The sequence below is a fragment of the Hirundo rustica genome, chromosome 15 (assembly GCF_015227805.2).
Source record: "Hirundo rustica isolate bHirRus1 chromosome 15, bHirRus1.pri.v3, whole genome shotgun sequence".
In the NCBI taxonomy this organism is placed as follows: domain Eukaryota; kingdom Metazoa; phylum Chordata; class Aves; order Passeriformes; family Hirundinidae; genus Hirundo; species Hirundo rustica.
This window is the reverse complement of record NC_053464.1, coordinates 15600358-15617765: the sequence shown is the minus strand read 5'-3', so window position 1 is coordinate 15617765 and position 17408 is coordinate 15600358. Positions and strand designations below refer to the sequence as shown.

At 49.7% G+C, this 17408-nt stretch overlaps 1 protein-coding gene across 1 annotated transcript in view; it reads left to right on the top strand.

Moving 5' to 3' along the window:
- The window catches only part of ARHGAP17 (Rho GTPase activating protein 17), a 41842-nt gene that overhangs the window by 2218 nt on the left and 22216 nt on the right, over window positions 1-17408 (top strand). Inside the window, exon 2 of the mRNA XM_040078772.1 lies at window positions 15779-15818. Within this exon, the coding sequence (XP_039934706.1) occupies window positions 15779-15818 (40 nt within the window). The remainder of the gene's footprint in view (window positions 1-15778; window positions 15819-17408) is intronic.

Sequence of the window (17408 nt, the reverse complement as noted above, 5' to 3'; positions counted from 1 at the left end):
GAAGCCTGGGAGTCCATGGGTAGAATTATGTGGAGTTATGAAATACGTGTAGGAAACTAATTAAAGAGGGGATCAGCTCTGTGGAACAGGATTCCACAATAATTAATAGATGTGTTAAATATTTTGCAGCAATTATCTCATGGATGTTCTTGGCTGCCTTAAGTGTCCAATCTGCTGCTGAGGACTTTATATTTCATGCATTGGACAGATTTGTTGTTAGCGCCGCTGAGGGGAGCAGCACAAGCTCTGGGAAACCTGAAAAGGGAAATATCCAGGCCTGGGCCAGGTGGCATCACAACGTTCTCAGGGCAGTCTTAGCTGGAGGAGTGAACTGGGAGTCCCAGTGTGTGCTGGGGCTCGTGGCAGCCCAAAGGCTCTCACATCCAGTCAGGATAATTCCCAAAAAGCAGGGCTGGGGCCTGCAGGAAATCGTTAGTTCCACATGAGCTGAATGAATGCATTGCCATAAAGTGGCGTCTTGCCCACAACAGGCACAGGGCTGATGACCCAGAGCATTGAGCTCAGAGCTGACTTTAACTTGAGCTACGTCCTGAATCCAGCTGCAAACAGCTGGGGAATTTTAGTTAGGCTGAAAAAAGGGAGGGAGAGAGGGAGTGGCGAAGACAGGAATAACTTTAATTCAGAACTTCGTGAATTTCAGGTGATCTGTGATTCCTTAGAGGCTGCATGCTGGGATTGCTTTTCATGGGATTTCTGTTCTAATTCCTCTAAACCTTCGACTCTTTGGAGGCCCGGGGCTTGTATCCACTGGGAGCAGCTGTGTGTGTGCTTGGCCTGGGCACAGAGCCCTGGGAAATGGCACTTGTGGGCTGGTTTGGGACATGCTGTGTCACAGATTTGAGGAGGTGAGGTTGTGCCTTCCTGAAGAGATCCTCACTCCAGCAGAGCACCTGCGTGTTGGGCTCAGAAAATTACATGACACTATGTCTGATGTCAGCAAAGCAATTCTTCACGGATCTACAAGGGCTTGTCTTGGTTTCCGTGCCCTTTTATAAATTACAAAGGAGACAGATTTGATTAGAAGCTTGGGAATATTCTCCTTTACAGCTGCAGTCATCCCTAATGAAAATAAATGTTCAGAGCTATTGTCATCAAAGCTCTGCACTGATACACTAATAAGCATTTGAACTGCATAGCTGAGTAATTTCCATGAGGAATGAGCCCATGGAGAGGTCTGGAGTTTGCTGTTTGCTTACAGAACACAGGTTGGTAATTAATGGCATTTCAGGCTGTGACAATCTCCATGAGTTGGGCTTCCGGCCTCTGGGGACTAACTGCTGCTGTTGTTGCCACCAGGTTCTTTCTTCATCCTTTGGGTGCAATCCCTGAGCACCATTCTGATTAAAAATGATTCCAGACAACTGCTGGGGAGGTTTGGGTCTGATGAAGTCACCCAAGATCAGACAGGTGGATTTTCTTACTGCCTTTGCTGGGAGAGATACTCGATCTGCCCTGAGGCTCTTGCAGTAATTTAAACCAGGGACAGGCAGCTCTGACTAATTAGAAATCTGGAAGAGCCCACAGTGCCTCAGAAGGCTCTGGTTTGATGCGAGAGGCTGACTTAACTGTAGCTTCTGTGCTGGTTTCCCGCTGCTCAAATACAACTCCGTGTGTACAACTGGGTTTTTCCAGGCCCTGTACTCATGGCATTGCTGTGACTCACCAGGAGTTTTGGAACATGGCTTTTAATAGCTCATGTCCTGCCTAAAAGTTACTGCGCTGAACTATATTTAGTGTTTCTTCAAGCCACTTGGCAATGTGCGAGTCTTGAGTTGGAACTGGAGTTGTAACATAATTATTGCATTAAAGCATGTTAAATGCCTGTTATTGAAATATTGTACAAGGAGAAGCTGCCTGCATTTATCTGTATGTGGAAAACCTGCTGGAGAGCAATAATTTCTAGTAATACTTCATGGAAATGGTGGACGGTCCAAATGATTCCTTTTTTTTCCCTGCTAAAGCATTATCAATTGATTCTTGTCTTTCCCAGAATTGTTCTGCATATTATTACTTAAAGAAGTTTTTTCTGCTTCTTCACGTTGTGTTGATAGTACTTTGAAACTTGCTTTTTCAAGTGTCCAGGGTGGTAAAACAAGAGTGCATCCATCTCTCTCAGTGCTTCCATCGATACAACATTGACCCTACAGTTCCATTTGATATCAAAGAATTTCTTCTTTAATGTTTTTCTGGTTTTGTGTGGGGGGAAGAAATTGAATATGACCCCAGTACTTGAAAATTTCTGGCTCACCCAAACATCCTATAATAGAAGGTAAATCTGCTGAGTGTTATTTACTTGCACTGCTTGCTGTGTTCAGCAGAGATATTTGAAAACGTGGTAAACAACGTTGAAATATTTCATATTTACAAGGGGTTTGCAGGTTGGCATTTGTCTCCATCGGAGCGCTCATGAAAAGAAAAATCTCATTTCAGTGTTTATAATCGTTATCTTAAGCATTTCCTGTTTATCTCCCAATGAAGTTCCAGGTCTCTAATTAGGAAATTGCATTAGATCTTTCTGGATGGCAGCTGAATCCAATGACGGGGTTAAAGGAGTCTGAGTGGATTTAATTAGGGGGATGCTGCTCCTGAGCAGGGGCAGGGTTTGGGAAGGGAGTGACAGCCCAGGGATCACTGGGCAGGGAGCGCAGCAGGAGCTGGCACACACTAAATATCCCTCACCTGGCCACTGCCGGGGCACTGGGGGCTCTGCACGGGCACAAAACTCAGCAGAGAGGAGTTTCCATGTGGGGTGGGAGCAGGGGAGGAGCTCACTTACCCCGGCAGGGCCGGCAAAGTCTCTCAGGATCGGTGCATTTATCTGTTTCCTGCACCCTTTGGGCACCTCTGACACAATGTCACGGCTTGTGCCGCTTGGGAGTTGCATTTTCCTACCAGGACAAACTTCCAGTTATAGCAGAACAGGCAGCTATTATGTGTTCAGTTTGGGGCTGCTGCTTGTGGCGAGACTTGGCACTGGTGGGGGGTTTGGGGCTGCATTATCACAGTCATAAACCACAGATTACAGAAATAATTCCAGAAATGGATCTTATAAACTGGGTCCAAGCTGTGGTCTAGGTTGGATTTTGTGAGCATGTCTGTTAGTCCCACTGATTAATGTCCCCTCCGAAGCAGACTGCTGAAGGCAAAGGAAAAATGACCTGAATTTGCTGAAGGTGAGGAGTTTGCAGTGGGTTTCTTCCAGTGTTCAGTCCGAGTGGAGAGCTTGGCAGCTGGGGAGACCCGTGAGGCTGAGCTGCTGTGAACAGGAAAGAAAACAATGTATTCTGGCTTAGTTTTGGTGTTTCCTTTAGGTTTTGTAAAGGCAGTGAGTCTATCAGGATCTCTTAATTCCTCCTAGGCCAAGATGATCTCATGTTTAAAGTCCAGGTCATTAAGACTCCTGAAGATTAGACACTTAAGAAATTACGTTGCGTTTTTAAGAAACTTCCTTCTTGTGCCCTTACAAGGGCAGCACGGGGTTTTAAATCAATGAGTAAACAGTTGCTCAGCTCTCATTTTAAAAGCCTCATCGCTTGTGATCTGCTTCCAGACCACATGAAACCTGGGAATGCCCTGCCCGGGCTGCCCGTGCCTTGCCCAGGTGCCGGGGCGGTGCCGTGGGCAGGGTGTGAGCGCAGGGATGCCGTGGGTGGCATTTCCCACCCGTGTGGAGCCAGGGCTGCCCAGCGTCCCACCTCTCCTGCCCTCTGGCTCTGGGAATCCTTTCCCCCCTGGCCTGTCGCTCCAGGCCCTTGTGAGCGCTCCCTCCCCATCTCTCCTTTTCAGGTGCTGTAATGCCACGATTAGGTCGCCCCAAAGCTTCTCTTTCCCAGAGAAAACTAAACAACAAACTGAATTTTGCGTGCTTGAATACTGAGTGTTGTGAGCTCCAGAAGGAACCAGCTAAAGCCTGTCGGTGAAAAGAAAAAAAGTAACTATATAACTTTGTGTCCTTCTTGTGCGTCAGGTGCTGAGTGGGCAGCGGGTGAAATTCTTGAGATTTTTGTTGCAGAAAAAGAAATGAAAAGATTCCGAGCTGGGGGATTTGGGTAGTATTGGTTGCGTTCTTGCATGCATGTCCTCTTCTTCTCTGGCTCTGTTCAAGCTGCTGCTTGATGAAACAGATGAGAGGGCTGATAAAATATTCACAGTCCAGACAGGCACCGTGGGATCTGCTCTGGCTGGGTCAGCTCGGGCTCCCTGTTCTGCCGGGGTCAGGATAAAGGGTGTGTGGATAAAGGGAGCCTCTGTCTCAGCAAAGCCTGGTCTTGCAGTGCCTTAAAACGAAGCGCGAAGTGCGCTCTTTGTGTGCCGGCGACTCTCAGGTGGTTTCAGGAGGGTTTGAGGTGGAAGGGCAGTGCCAAAGCTGGCACCCCGTACCCGGAGCCTGAGTCGCCGTGCCCGGCCGGGGGAAGCGCTCGGGGGAGCACAGCGAGCAGAGGGGTGCCAAGGGATCTCGTCCATAGGTTGGATGCATCCAGGGTGGAGGTTCTGCTACGTAACAGGGAGGTAAAAGCACGCCTGAACCTGCTTTACAGCAGCCCCTCAGCTGAAGGCACAGGAGGTGCTTTTTTTCCTCCTGGTATTCATTGATATAAACAAAGTAATCCCCATCAGGGATGATTCCTTGATTCCGACTTGATCAAACGGGGGTTCTTCAGAGTGAATAATTTTAATATCAGGTTAATGCCCAGAGTCAAAATCTTGAAATAGTCATGATTTGATCTGCTGAATTAGCCAGCAGTGATGTAACAGTCTGTTTCAGCCTGATGCTGTAATGGGATACACTTGGAATTGATGAAAGCAAATGTATTTCTTGGACACTTGCATGGTATTTTTAGGTTATGATAATGGATCTGTGGCCAGAGCTGCTTGTTAGAGGTCATTTTATTAGCAATGATGAAATGCCAAATTACAGGATCTTTTGGGGAAGAGGTTAAATGAAAAGTGTCTTTGTGTGTTAGAAATGTTTTCTAATATTCTGCACAGTTTCTAGAAAGAAAGAAATTGTAATTTAGATGAAGTAGCTCCAATTTTTGGCATTTAGGAGAACCCATGGTATTGGGCCTTGCCTAAGGCAGCAGTTGGCCGTGGCACAGGTCTGATCTGAAACTATGGGAGTTTGGTTAAACACCAGTTACACTGGGAAAGGAAGTCTGATTCCAGTGATCCAGAACCAAGTGCCTTCACAGCAGTTGGTGGTGACATACCAAGTGATTTGAGCAGATTACTGTACTGGATTCCTCATTTCTCAGGCTGTTTGACTTGTTGTAGGTATCAGTTTTGAAGGCTAAGCTTGATCCTTGATCTCTTCCAGCCCAAACCCTTCCAGGATTCTGTGGTTTTGATTAAAATTTATTCCTCAGGAACCAAACAGCCTTAGAACCTTGAAGTTGCTGTTCCATGGCTGATCCGTAGGACGGTCGGGATACTTGTGCAACTCCTCCTTGGCCGGTGCTGCTTCTCACCAGGAAACAGCTCCTCAAGCCCTGGCCAGCTGGGTGAGGTCACAAGTGCTGCTCTGGCTGAGGTGGAGCCCGTTTTCCTGGCCGGGGATCGTTGTCTGGTGGAGCTAACTGCGCTGCAGAGTGACGGGGGTGGATCCGCGGGCCAGCGGGGCGCACACGCCGAGGCGAGGAGCGGCCAAACGGCCTCCGCTCACCAGGATCCATGGAGGGGATTTTCCTGCTGCCTTGCAAATCCTTGTATACGTGACCTCACCGCTTTCTCAGGATCCTGGCCGTGCTTCCAGAGTGATATTTAAAATTAATTGAGGGATAAGTGGTAGCTTGTGCAGCTGAGTATTGCACGGACAAGGTAGTGCACTGGTGAGGGCTGTTAATGCTGTTGTACACACAGGTACATCCTCCGTGTTTAAAGCTAAAAAGCTACTTTAGCCAGTGACAGGAAAATTAATTTCAAAGTTGGGCCGGTTTTTAGAAGATAAATTGTCCTGCAGGCAGTTTGAAAAGTCACAGCTGAGATACGGCTGTGGAAAGTACAGCAGTTATTCAAATGCAGCTCTTCGCATATAAATATCAAGCAGTTGTTAGGAAACATCAATCCCCAGATTAAAAATTCTATTTTCTGTCAGAAATGAAGCTAAAAAACTGATATTCTCACGCAGAGAAATCAGTGTGTGAGCCGAGCTTGCAGCTTCTGTTTGGGTTGAGCATTCAGCTGCTCTGCCCCGCTGCAAAGCGATTTCACACGCAGATTAAGTGTTCGGGGCCGCTGATTTTTGTAGGAACAGAGCAGCAAGCTGAAGTAATCCTGCTTTTGTAACAGCGGGTCCAGGCGTGCGTTGAAGTGCAGGATCATGAACCTCGCTTAGCGTGAGGCTCCTGGTTCCTTCTCAGGGATGGAGTTAACTTTCCTTTTCGCGCAGGAGGAGCAGAGCAGCCTCGTGGCAGGGTGGGAGTGGCCCAGCTCTGCGTGCTGGACACCCTCGTGTGCTCTGTGCGCGCTGTGTCCGAGCAACAGCAGAACAGGAGCCGTGTCCAGCGCTGGGATCCCGGCTGGAGGCTGCTCCCGGCTCTCCTCCTGCAGGAGCAGCAGCCGCCAGTTGCTCATCACGGCCGCGCTCAGAATCGGCGCAGAGGCTCCTTGTGAAACCCTGGGCGTAGGGAATGATCCCTGGATTGGCCCCAGCTGATTTTATATAACTTCAGATCCCTGAATTCCCGCTCAGCCTTTTTTTTACTGTTCTTTCAACGCTTCCAGCTCCTTTTTGCAGCCTGACTTTCTATTCCTGCTTCATTGTTCTGCCTTTTCTGCATTTCCTTGTTTTGCTTCTTGTGTTGATTCAGTTTGGTTCCTTCTCCAAGGCTTTTTCTTGCCAGTTTTGTGAATCCCCAAACTTAAAATAGATCAGGCTGGGCAATACATTAAAAAAGAGCATTGTTACCTTTAGTGGAATAATAATTTCTGGACTGGAGGTTTTTTTGACACACGAAAGTGAATTGAATCCCTGGGTGCCCTGTGCCAGGGCCTCGTCCTCTTCATAGGGAAGAACTTATTTTTAATATCTAATTTAAATGTACTTGCTGTCGGTGTGAAGCTGTTCCCCCTTGTCTTGTCAAAGTTGAGAAAAGCAACCAAATACACAAAAAAAAACCAGCCCAGTTTTTTTTCAGCAGTTCAGTGAATTTCGTTCATTCCTGTAGTGCATATTTTTCCTATTCAGGCATGTCTGTCCTGTAGAAGGCTTGTCTCTGGAAAAGGCAGTGCTGCTTCTTGGAGTCCTTTCCAGCAATTGACAATGCAAGACTTCTGGGAAAAGAAATCATGAGGCTTAAAAATCCACCTGTCTCATGGCTAGAGTGGAAACCAGGATCTGTTTGGAAGTTCAGGAGATGTTGGAGGGTGTTTTGGGAGCTCTTTAAATTCCCTTTTCACATGTGGAGGAGTTTGCACGTCAGCAGGTGGTTTGGCAGAGGGACTGCGCTCGCTGAAATGCGAAAGCTGCCAAAGCCGCACGTGGAATCCCTGCGCCCTCCTGTTCTGCAGAGCTGCTCCTGGGCTCTGCTCAGCCCTGCAGCTCTGCCAGCCTCGTGCCAAGGCTCGTGCCAGGGCTCTGCCAGCCTCATTCCCAGCTGCCTCTGATGCCTTAAATTTTAGCTGTCATGTATTTCATGTTCTGCGCTGCCCAGGGTGCAGCTCTGAGCTCACACTCGGGGTCACTCAGCTCTCTGCACACAGCAGCGACACAAAACAAATCCTGTTCCTGCTGCACACCAAGGACAACTGTCAGCCCAAAAGCACAAACAAGGGTGGCTGGAGGGAGGAACAAGAAGGATGGGACTGGATAACCTGGAGCTGGAACGGGACAATTAAACCCCAATATGCAAATGGACCAAAACTTGTAAAAATGTAAGATCTCGTGACGGTTTGTGCATTTTGTGACCATTCTTAGTCCACCCTGGGTGTAGCCCTGGTCCAGTGTCTGTTCCAGCTCAGTCTTCCCGAGGCATCACCCTCCCTTTGCTCCCTTTCAGCTCACACCTCTGGTCTCTGACGGCAAAGTGCCTTTTTTCCCAGCCAGGTGGGTGTTGAGCCAGGGCAGCCCCTGAGCTGCTGGCACTGGGATGCTCCTGCCAGGCCAGGGAGATGGAGCAGGAGGACACAGCCACTTCTGTCAGCAGCTCTGCCAGCTGATGTCACCTCGTGGCAGTGCAATGCTGGCCCCAGGGTGCAGTTTCACGATCAGTTGGAGCTGATCTTAGGTAGCTGCTGTTGCTGAAAGGAGCAGATTTCCCGGTGCTGCTGCCACTTCCCCAGCCTGTGGGTGCCCAAGGAGAGCGCCCAGGCCACGGGAACCAGTTTCTTTTTGGCTGTGATTGCAGTCTGAGCTGCTGCTGCTGCAGGGGGGCTGTAAGGTCTACACCTGGCTTTAGGGAAGGGAGGGTGTTTCAGGCAGGACCCTGGAAGGAGAGAGGTCGTAGGGAATCGAGTGAGGGGAGTCTAGTTCCTGCTCTGTGCCGTGGGTTTGGCACGGGCTGGCTGGGGCTGGCACTGCCCTGGGTGCCCAGGTGAGCAGCCCTGGCCAGGTGCTGCAGGATCATTCCTTGCTCCTGGTGCCCGGGTTAAATTTCACCTGGAGCTGCTGCTGTGGCCCAAAGCACAGGAATCCCTGCTCTGGCAGCACCTGCTCTTGTGTCGGCACTCAGGGGTTGTAAAATTACACCTGACATTCAGGAAGAACAATTCAGGAATTATTTAGGTTGCTTTCTGCTGGACTGTGTCTTATAGCAGAACTAATTTTGCACAAATGATTCTGCATAAGTAAGAGATTGTTGCTTGCTTAGGAGGGAGGGAGAGACCTTGGGTGAGAATAAACTTGTAAATGTAAATAAATACCTGGCAGTTAAATATTAAAAGCAGTTACCAAGATGTGGTGTGGAGGGTGTTTGTGTGCTTTTAATAAATTATGTTAATAAGCTGACATGTTTGGAAAGCTCCAGCTCTGTAGTATAGTGTAAGAAATGTAGATTGTAGTACTTAAGGGGGAAAAAGCAAAGCATAGGAAATACGTCATCATTTGATAGGCTGTGCCAGAAACTTTAAAAACTTTGTCTCGGGTTCTTTGGGTTTTTTTGGTTGCTGATTTATGACAGCTTGTCATAGGACTTTTTTCTTTGAGGAACAAACCATGAGACCAGTGCTGGATTTCACCTTGCCTGGATTTTAGCAGTTAGAATGTTAATCCCCTGCAGCAGCACTTCGCCTTTCCTTCAGAAGCTATTAATAGTTTCACCAATCAAATGCACTTTTTAAAAGTAGTCACGTTGTCATTTGCCTGACAGAGGTTTGGGGTTTTTCAAAGTCAAAACGAATATGGGGGAGAGCTTTAATAGCTGTGGCTTTGTCCCAGGTATGAAATAGGAGGTCAGCACTCAGTATTTGATTTGCTGGGACAGGAGGCGATTAGAAGCACTGAATTGTAAATTTTTATTTGTGCCCAGAAGTTTACAAGCTGTTGGACTCATCAGGCTGCTCACTGAAACATTGCTTCCTTCCCTCAAACAAAACTCCTGTAAATGAGCTTCTACTTTTAGACCAGGATTGTATTTTTGCCTGTAGAGAGTTCAGCCTAAATTCATCTCAAATTTGCGGTGCTGTGGCTCCGAGGGATCCACCCAGCTTTCTTAGACTGAGGCTGACAGGGCTGTTGTTGAACTGCAGCACCTTTGGTGGAATTCTCCAGGAGCGATGTTAAAGCCACTCAGGGTGTGTTTTACAAGGAGGAGCTGTGCAGGGCCGTGCTGCAGTGCCTGTCCCTCCGAGAGCAGCCTGAAAATAGGATTTGGCTCGAGCTGTGCTTGTTCTCCAGAGCTAAATTTACCGCCTCACTCCGGAGAGCGGCCTTGGATCCCTTTCACCGGCGCAGGAGTTTCCATCCCGTCCCGTGAGCAGTCTGTCTGTCTGGGTTTCCCTGCTCTGCACAGGAGCACTCTGCTCTCCTTGCAGGGATTATTATCTCCTGCAGCCTCCCACTGGGGCAGCAGCCCCCAGGTGCAGGGCTGAGCTCTCAGAGCTGGGCTTGGGGTGAGTGACCAAGCACAGTTTGATGGGGGAGCTCGCTGGAGATGGTGGAGAGGGAAGGCAAAGCAGCAGGAATCTTTCTTTGTCCTCTCACTGAGGCCTGAATTGTGGCTGTGCAGCTCTGGGGTGTTTGGATCACTGCGGTGGTTTGGAGATGCACCACTTTTAAAGCACTTCTAGAGGTCTGGAAGCACAGGAGTTGCAGCTGATGGGTGAGTTCCAAAGCAACAGCCTTTGGTGGGATTTCTGCATCATTGAAACATCCATGGCCACCAGATTTATAATTAAATCAACTTTAATGCATGTACAAAAGCTTACATTTTTAATTCGGGTGAAAAATGAGGATAGGAGGTACTAAGAAACTAAAAGTCATGCTGATGGCTGGTTGTGTGTGGTGTTCCTTAAATACTAATACTGAAAGTGAGTGGTGACCAGCACCTGACAGTGTTCTCTGAATTATTTTTGAGCATTTGAAACCCGCTTCAGAATATTGATGCTTACCTTGGGTCATGCTGGTTTCCTTTCAAAAATTAGCCTAAGGTCAAACAGTCAGGAGTGAGTTGGTGGTCCTGAAACACCTTGGAGTTGTATTTTATGTGGGGTCTGTCTTGGTGAGCGTTAGAAAAGCAAACCTTTTTGAAGGGAAATTGTCATCTGATTCTGGATTCCTTGTTTTGGAGCAGAGCTGCTGATTCTTTCATTTTTCCTGGCAGCAAGTGCTGCCTATTGTACGTGGAAAGCAGGCAGGACGTGCTGCCAGCCCACCGAGGTGCTCGCTGTTACCTCACCAGCGGCCGAGCTGGTTACTCCTGGTAACAAACACTGCCTTTGTTTGAGGAAAATCCACCCAGCAGGGAAGGCTGGCTTTAATTCTGTCTCCGGTTTGGGGTGGATGTCTCCTTGCTTCCACTGAAACCTTTCCAGGGTTGTGGGCTTGTCCCTGCCCTCCCATGGCATCACCTCTGCCAGGGCCCCCGCCCAGCTGCTGCCTGACTCAGGGCTTGGTGACATTTCAACTGAGTCACTTGTTCTGCTGGCAGTGGCCAAGGTTTTATGGCTCTTGTGTCTCAGGTTTGCTCTCCTTCCTTCCTGCTCAGCCTTTCAGGAGTGTGGATTTCATAGAATCATGGAATGCTTTGGGTTGGAACGGACCTCAAATCCCACCCAGTGCCAGCCCTGCCATGGCAGGGACACCTCCCACTGTCCCAGGCTGCTCCAAGCCCCGTCCAGCCTGGCCTTGGGCACTGCCAGGGATCCAGGGGCAGCCACAGCTGCTCTGGGAATCTGTGCCAGGGCCTGCCCACCCTCCCAGGGAGGAATTCCTTCCCAGTTTCCCATCTGACCCTGCCCTCTGGCACTGGAAGCCATTCCCCCTTGGCCTGTAAAAAGGCCTCTGTAAAAAGTCTCTTGGAGAGGTTCTGTACCTTTGACCTGCCTTGGAGATCAGCCCTGCTTCCGTACTGATGCCCCTGTGATGGGCAGGACCAGGGGGCTCTCAGATACTGTTTAGATGAAGCATTATTTATTTTAAATCACCAGCGGCAGCTTTAACAGACCCTTTTCATTTTATATGTGGAAATGTAAATTCTTTCCCGATGGAAGATAAACACTTTTATCTCAGGAATTCCCATCTGCTGTTTCCAGATGTACAGGGAAGAATCCTGCCCTGGAAGTGTGAAGGAGCTGCAGAATGACCAAGTGAGGGGGTCAGTTTTTAACCTGTGGGGTGGGAGCTGTTCTGCCCACCCTGCCTGGGCTGAGCCAGGCTTTGAGCTGGGCTGGGCTTCAGGCTAGGTCAGGAAGAACGGAAAAAGTAAAGGGAATTAAAAGGAATTATACCATAAAACACTCTGACAGGAGTTCAATTAGGGGCACGTGGAATGCATTTTTAAAATGTCACAGCAAGCCAAAGCGTTGTGATTAACATGTCTAGAATAAAAAAATACAATCTTTCCCTGTAAAACCAATTGGTTTTTGCTTGGAGTGAGTTAAGGCCATGCCACCCCCGAGCAGGAAATGGCACCAGCATTTCTGTTCCATATCCTGTTTCATGCTAAGTATTAGCCGTCTCGAAAAGAAAGTTTGCTTGAAGAAACAACAGTTTCGTTAAAAATGAGAGTTTCTCAGCGTCCTGGGATCATAGAGGGCAAAGCTGCGCTGAGGGTTTGGCTGAGCTGCCAGCTGTGCTGAACTGCCAGCTGTGCTGAACTGCCAGCTGTGCCGTGCCCAGGGTTTGGCTGAGCTGCCAGCTGTGCTGAACTGCCAGCTGTGCCGTGCCCAGGGTTTGGCTGAGCTGCCAGCTGTGCTCAACTGCCAGCTGTGCCGTGCCCAGGGTTTGGCTGAGCTGCCAGCTGTGCTGTGCCCAGGGTTTGGCTGAGCTGCCAGCTGTGCCGTGCCCAGGGTTTGGCTGAGCTGCCAGCTGTGCCGTGCCCAGGGTTTGGCTGAGCTGCCAGCTGTGCCGTGCCCAGGGTTTGGCTGAACTGCCAGCTGTGCTGAACTGCCAGCTGTGCTCAACTGCCAGCTGTGCCGTGCTCGGAGCCTGCCCTGCCCTTTGCTGCCCGTTCCCACCCCAGAGCTGTGCCAGGGAGGCTGCTGGTCCAAAGGGTGAGCTGGGGGAGCTGATTTGGCTGAGGAGCAGCTGTTTCTGTGCACTATTGCAGTTACTCTGCCCCGGCTGCACCAGGGCTGGGGTCCGTGCAGGGGAGGGGCAGTGCAGACACGAGGAGCAGCGCACGAAGCTCTGCACGGCGGGCAGGACGTTGTGCTAACTGTGTGAAAGTACTGATTGCAGAGAATTCACTGGTTCCATCCCCTTTTGTCATTAAGAGGATTGTTACAGCCATAACAAGTGATTGTTCAGTTGTGTTTTTGCAATCAGCCTTTTAAAACGCACTGCTGACTTTAGACCTCAGTGCCCGTTGATTCATGTCAAGGTTCTTGTGGTGCAGCAGAGAAGCTTCATTTCTTGGAAACTCCTTTCCCAGGGGAGCAGCTCCGTTCTGCTGCAGTGGAGCACTGCCAGGCTGGCAGATCTTTTGGATTTGGGCAGCTGAAGGCCCCGGTGCTGTTGCTGTGGTGGGTGGGGTGCCAGCCCTGCACGCCCAAGCCGTGCTGCTGCCCGTGCCCTGCTGTGTCCCATGTGCCAGCCCCACCTCTGGCACCGCCACCGCTGTCCCCGGAGGTGTGGGGAGGCTCTGGGCAGGACAGGTCGCCGTTCCCCTGTGGCTGCTGCCCTCCCCAGGCGCAGGGACAGCTCCTGCAGGACCATCCCGTGGTGTCCCCGTAGGAATGGCTCGGAGGGACCTCGTTTTGCAGCCCAGGTTTAACTGTTTGGGCTGAGCAGAGTTCAGCTCTGGGAGTGTGAACAGCCCTGGCTGCTGCAGCCTGGCCTTCAGAGGCTCAGCCTGGGCTGGGCTGGGCTCAGGGTGTCCCGTGGGGGAAGGAAGCTCCAGTGCAAGGTCCTCAGGCCGGTGGCCAGGGACCAGCGCTGCTGGGCTTGGGGAAGCCCTTGGCAACACTCAGGCTTCCAGTTTTTGTTTCCAGAAGGATTTCTTCATTGCTCCAATTAGATAAGGTGCAAATAAGCCCTAACAGGGGCTGGGGACAGAAGTTTAGCAGTGAAAAAGAAATTCTGTTCTTTTTTAGGAGTTTGCTGCTTCCCTGATTAGCTGGCAGAAGGAATTAGCATCCCTCGAAACTGCAGTTGGATGTAAACTTCAAACTGGTCGTACCGGTAATTCCAAGGGAGACAGAGGTTAATTCCAAGGGAGACAGAGGTTAATTCTGCTGGAGCCAGGCCCCTTTGATGGTTTGCTGCTTTCCCCTGTGCAGAGAGGAGATGGGCTGTGCTGCTATCTCAGGGTTGTGCTTTCTCTTTCATGGTTGTGATCACTGAAAAACAACATTATTTCGTGGCTCTTTCTTGGCTTCCTTACTAAAGGTGGAATGTGGGCCTGCAGGAAGGGTGAGGTCTTCCCTCACTGCGCTTCCGAACCTGACATCATCACCAGGGGCTGTTCTGACTCTGGCTCTGCCTGGCCACGCTCTGCTGCCACCGGGGCTGGGGACAGCATCCCCCAGGGACATCGGCGTTGTCCAGCTGGGCCTTCAGCTCCTGGAGACGCCAGCTCAGTGTGCAAAGAGAGCTGAATGAAAATAAGAACAATTGTTTTGCACTTCCACATAATGATCCATAGTATGTGGGCAACCACGTTTAAACTGGGAGCAGGCTTCTGCCAGCACAGTACTGGGCCATCACTGCTTTTCACCCTGATGGAAAAAGGAAGGAGAGATCAAACTCTGGATTACTCTAAAGCTGTGTGGAAGCTCTAGTCTAATATTTTAGGGGGGTTGAATTAAAGTTACAGCTACAGCAGAGTGGGTTTTGCAGGGATAATATATATATATATAAATAGTAAGTATAAATAATTGCTCTCCAACAGGATGTAATTTCCGTCAGATAAAATATTTCTGTTTGGGTGGGAGAAAAGTTTATAAATTTATCTGTGTTTTCCTCAACAAATAAATATTCCAGTGCTGTCATCTGCTTTTGTCTGAGTCTGGCTGAGGTTTTGAGCTTTTACTTTATTCTGGCATTTAATTATTAAACACCTTATGGTTCACAACTAGTTCAAGCAGATAACGTGCTGTAAAACCGAAGTCAAATAAGTGCATTAAAAACACCCACCTAAACCTGAAGGAATCTTGTCCTTGGAGGCTTTTGGCACGTTCAGCTTCTGAGGGCTGATCAGGAACACGAGCTTTCCGTGCGTGCCCAGGTTTGCAGCGGGTTCTTTGACAGATTGCAGCATCTGATAAAGTGTGGAGTCGCTGAGGGACTCTGGCAGCAGCAGGGGAAACTCTCTGAACAGGAAAAGAGTGTCCTGGAGTCCCTCCAAGCGCTCCACGGTGTAGATGTGTAGTGACGGTGAGCAGCAGGGAGGGAGAGGTCAGGGTGAACTGAATTTATCTTTATTTTATAGGCCTGGCAAAGGGAGAATCAGTCACTGTTGGGGTCAGAGAGCCAATGACAAATAAAGCTGTGTCAACATTAAACAATTTAAAGTTTGTGTAAACTGGGATGACAAAAGGTGTGGAAGTGTGAAGACGGGAGTGTGTCTGTGGCTTTTGTCTGGAGGTGTGTGCAAGCAGTCAGGGGTTTCTGTTGAAGGCTGACTTTCCTGGGAATGCCATGAACTTCTGATGAGCTTTTCAGGTACCAAACCCTCTGGTTTAGTACTGAGGAGCTCAGCAGGATGAGGTGATGGGAGGTTCCTGGGGAAGGTTGTGAGTGTGGGGTTAAGGGAAGCTTCAGGCTGCAGTTCCCACTGCTTCTGAGGGATAAAGCTCTGCAGTGCTGCACTCCAAAGGGATGATGGTGGCTCTCCTGCTCCTCTCATGCTTTCATACTCCTTCATGTTCAGGTGCCCTGGTTCCAGGTTGCTTTGGGTTACTCCATGTGCAGCTGGGAATGCGGTTTGGAGCTCGGTGTGATGGTTTGTGCTGCGGGCTGGGCGTGGCAGGGACGTCAGGGCTCCCAAACTCCCAGTGCCGGGAGCCAGGGCTGCCTGTGACCTGCTGAACATGGCAGTGTGTGCAGCAGTGGCAGTAATGGATTCTAGCTTGGAACTGAGCAGGTCCTGTTGGAATTGTTGGGGCAATCTGTGCCCCTGAACGTGCCAATTGTCTGACAGTGTTTTCTTTCCTCCCTTAGGGCTGAGAGAACAGAGGTGCTCAGTGAAGACCTGTTGCAGGTATTGTAACATGCTTCATACATATTTTTTTTCGATGTTGTGATGTGCGAGCCTTCTGAGGTTTGTGATGTGGAGGAGAATACTGCACGTGTCAGGGATGGAACCCTGGATGTCTCTGACTTCTCAGCACATGAGAAAACAGGGGGGTACATTTTGAGCAGGAAAACTCAGTTACTTCTGTCTGTGAGTCCAATCACGTGGCTTGGTGCAGTGGAGGAGGAGCCATTCTCGCTTTTAATGAGATGAACAGGCCTGATGAGCCCATAAACCACTGGTGCTGATGACTTGCCAGTCTGTCTGAGGAGGATGAGGAAACCCTGGCTGGGCACTGCTGGTTTCTGTCCTCACTGCTCTCACCTGAACAGATCAACTGGGCCTTGAGAGAAGTGGCACAAAAATCATTCCAGCTGCTCCCTGATAATGCCTGTTCTTGCTTTGAGTAAGTGTACGAGTGCTCTTGTTTAGCTGTGATATTTGTTCTCAGATTTGTCATCCTGACACCGATTTGTTTGCAGACTTGTCATCTTTGTGCAGATTTATCATCTCATCAAACACGACTTTCATGGTGGAATTTAAACTGCAACTGTCGCGTTAACAAGGGTGACTGATTCCATGGAGCAAGTTTGCCTGCACACTTGTCCTACACAGTTCTCTTCCTCTGGTTTCTTTAGGAAGGGTTTATGAAAAGAACACAAATCGGTGAGGGAAGTCAGGCTGGCTGCTCCTGGGACCTCGAGTGTGGGGGTTATTTCTGATGAATTACAAAGCCTCTCAGCCTGCCTGAGGTCGGGGCCTGGAGACGGAGCAGGGGAATCAGGCAGGTGATGGAAGTGTTTCTGGTTCAGGTGGCAGCTGAGGGAGCGTGGCAGCCTTCGACATGAATTCAGCACAAATGCATGGAATTACAGAATCCTGGAATGCTTGGGGTTAGAGGGGACCCTAAAGCCCATCCAGTGCCACCCCTGCCATGGCAGGGACACCTTCCACTGTGCCAGGCTGCTCCCAGCCCTGTCCAGCCTGGCCTGGGGCACTGCCAGGGATCCAGGGGCAGCCACAGCTGCTCTGGGCACCTGTGCCAGTGTAATGGTGACCTGAAACATTTCACCCCCTTTCCAGGGGGTTGCTTTATTTAAACTAAAGCTACCTTCCCAGTCTGGCAGTTCTGTTTTTAGTCTCTGAGGAGATGTGCAGCTCGGTGCCACGAAGGATGTTGAACACCTTGCCAGCCTGCGAGGGCACGGCTGCTCTCTCGCTCAGCTGCAGAACAGTAACAAGAAGTGAAAGCCAAAAGCTCTGCTGCTCCTTGCCAAAAAAATTTTGCAAGCAAGGCTTTCCCAGGCCCCGAGCAGCCTGGCTACACCCAAGTGGAAGAATTTACTCACTTGTTTGTTTGTTCTTGGGGGCTTGTGCAGGGGCAGGAGGCTCTTATCTAACCCGAGAGTTTGGAGACGTGGTGCTGCTCACTTCACAAACATGGATCGCAGTTGGGCTTTTTTATATTTAGCTCAAGCTTTGCCGCAGGATTGTTACAGCTTTTTTTTGTTCTGTTTTCTGAAGGGTTGTGCTCCATTTCAAGTGTCTGTTCGCTGT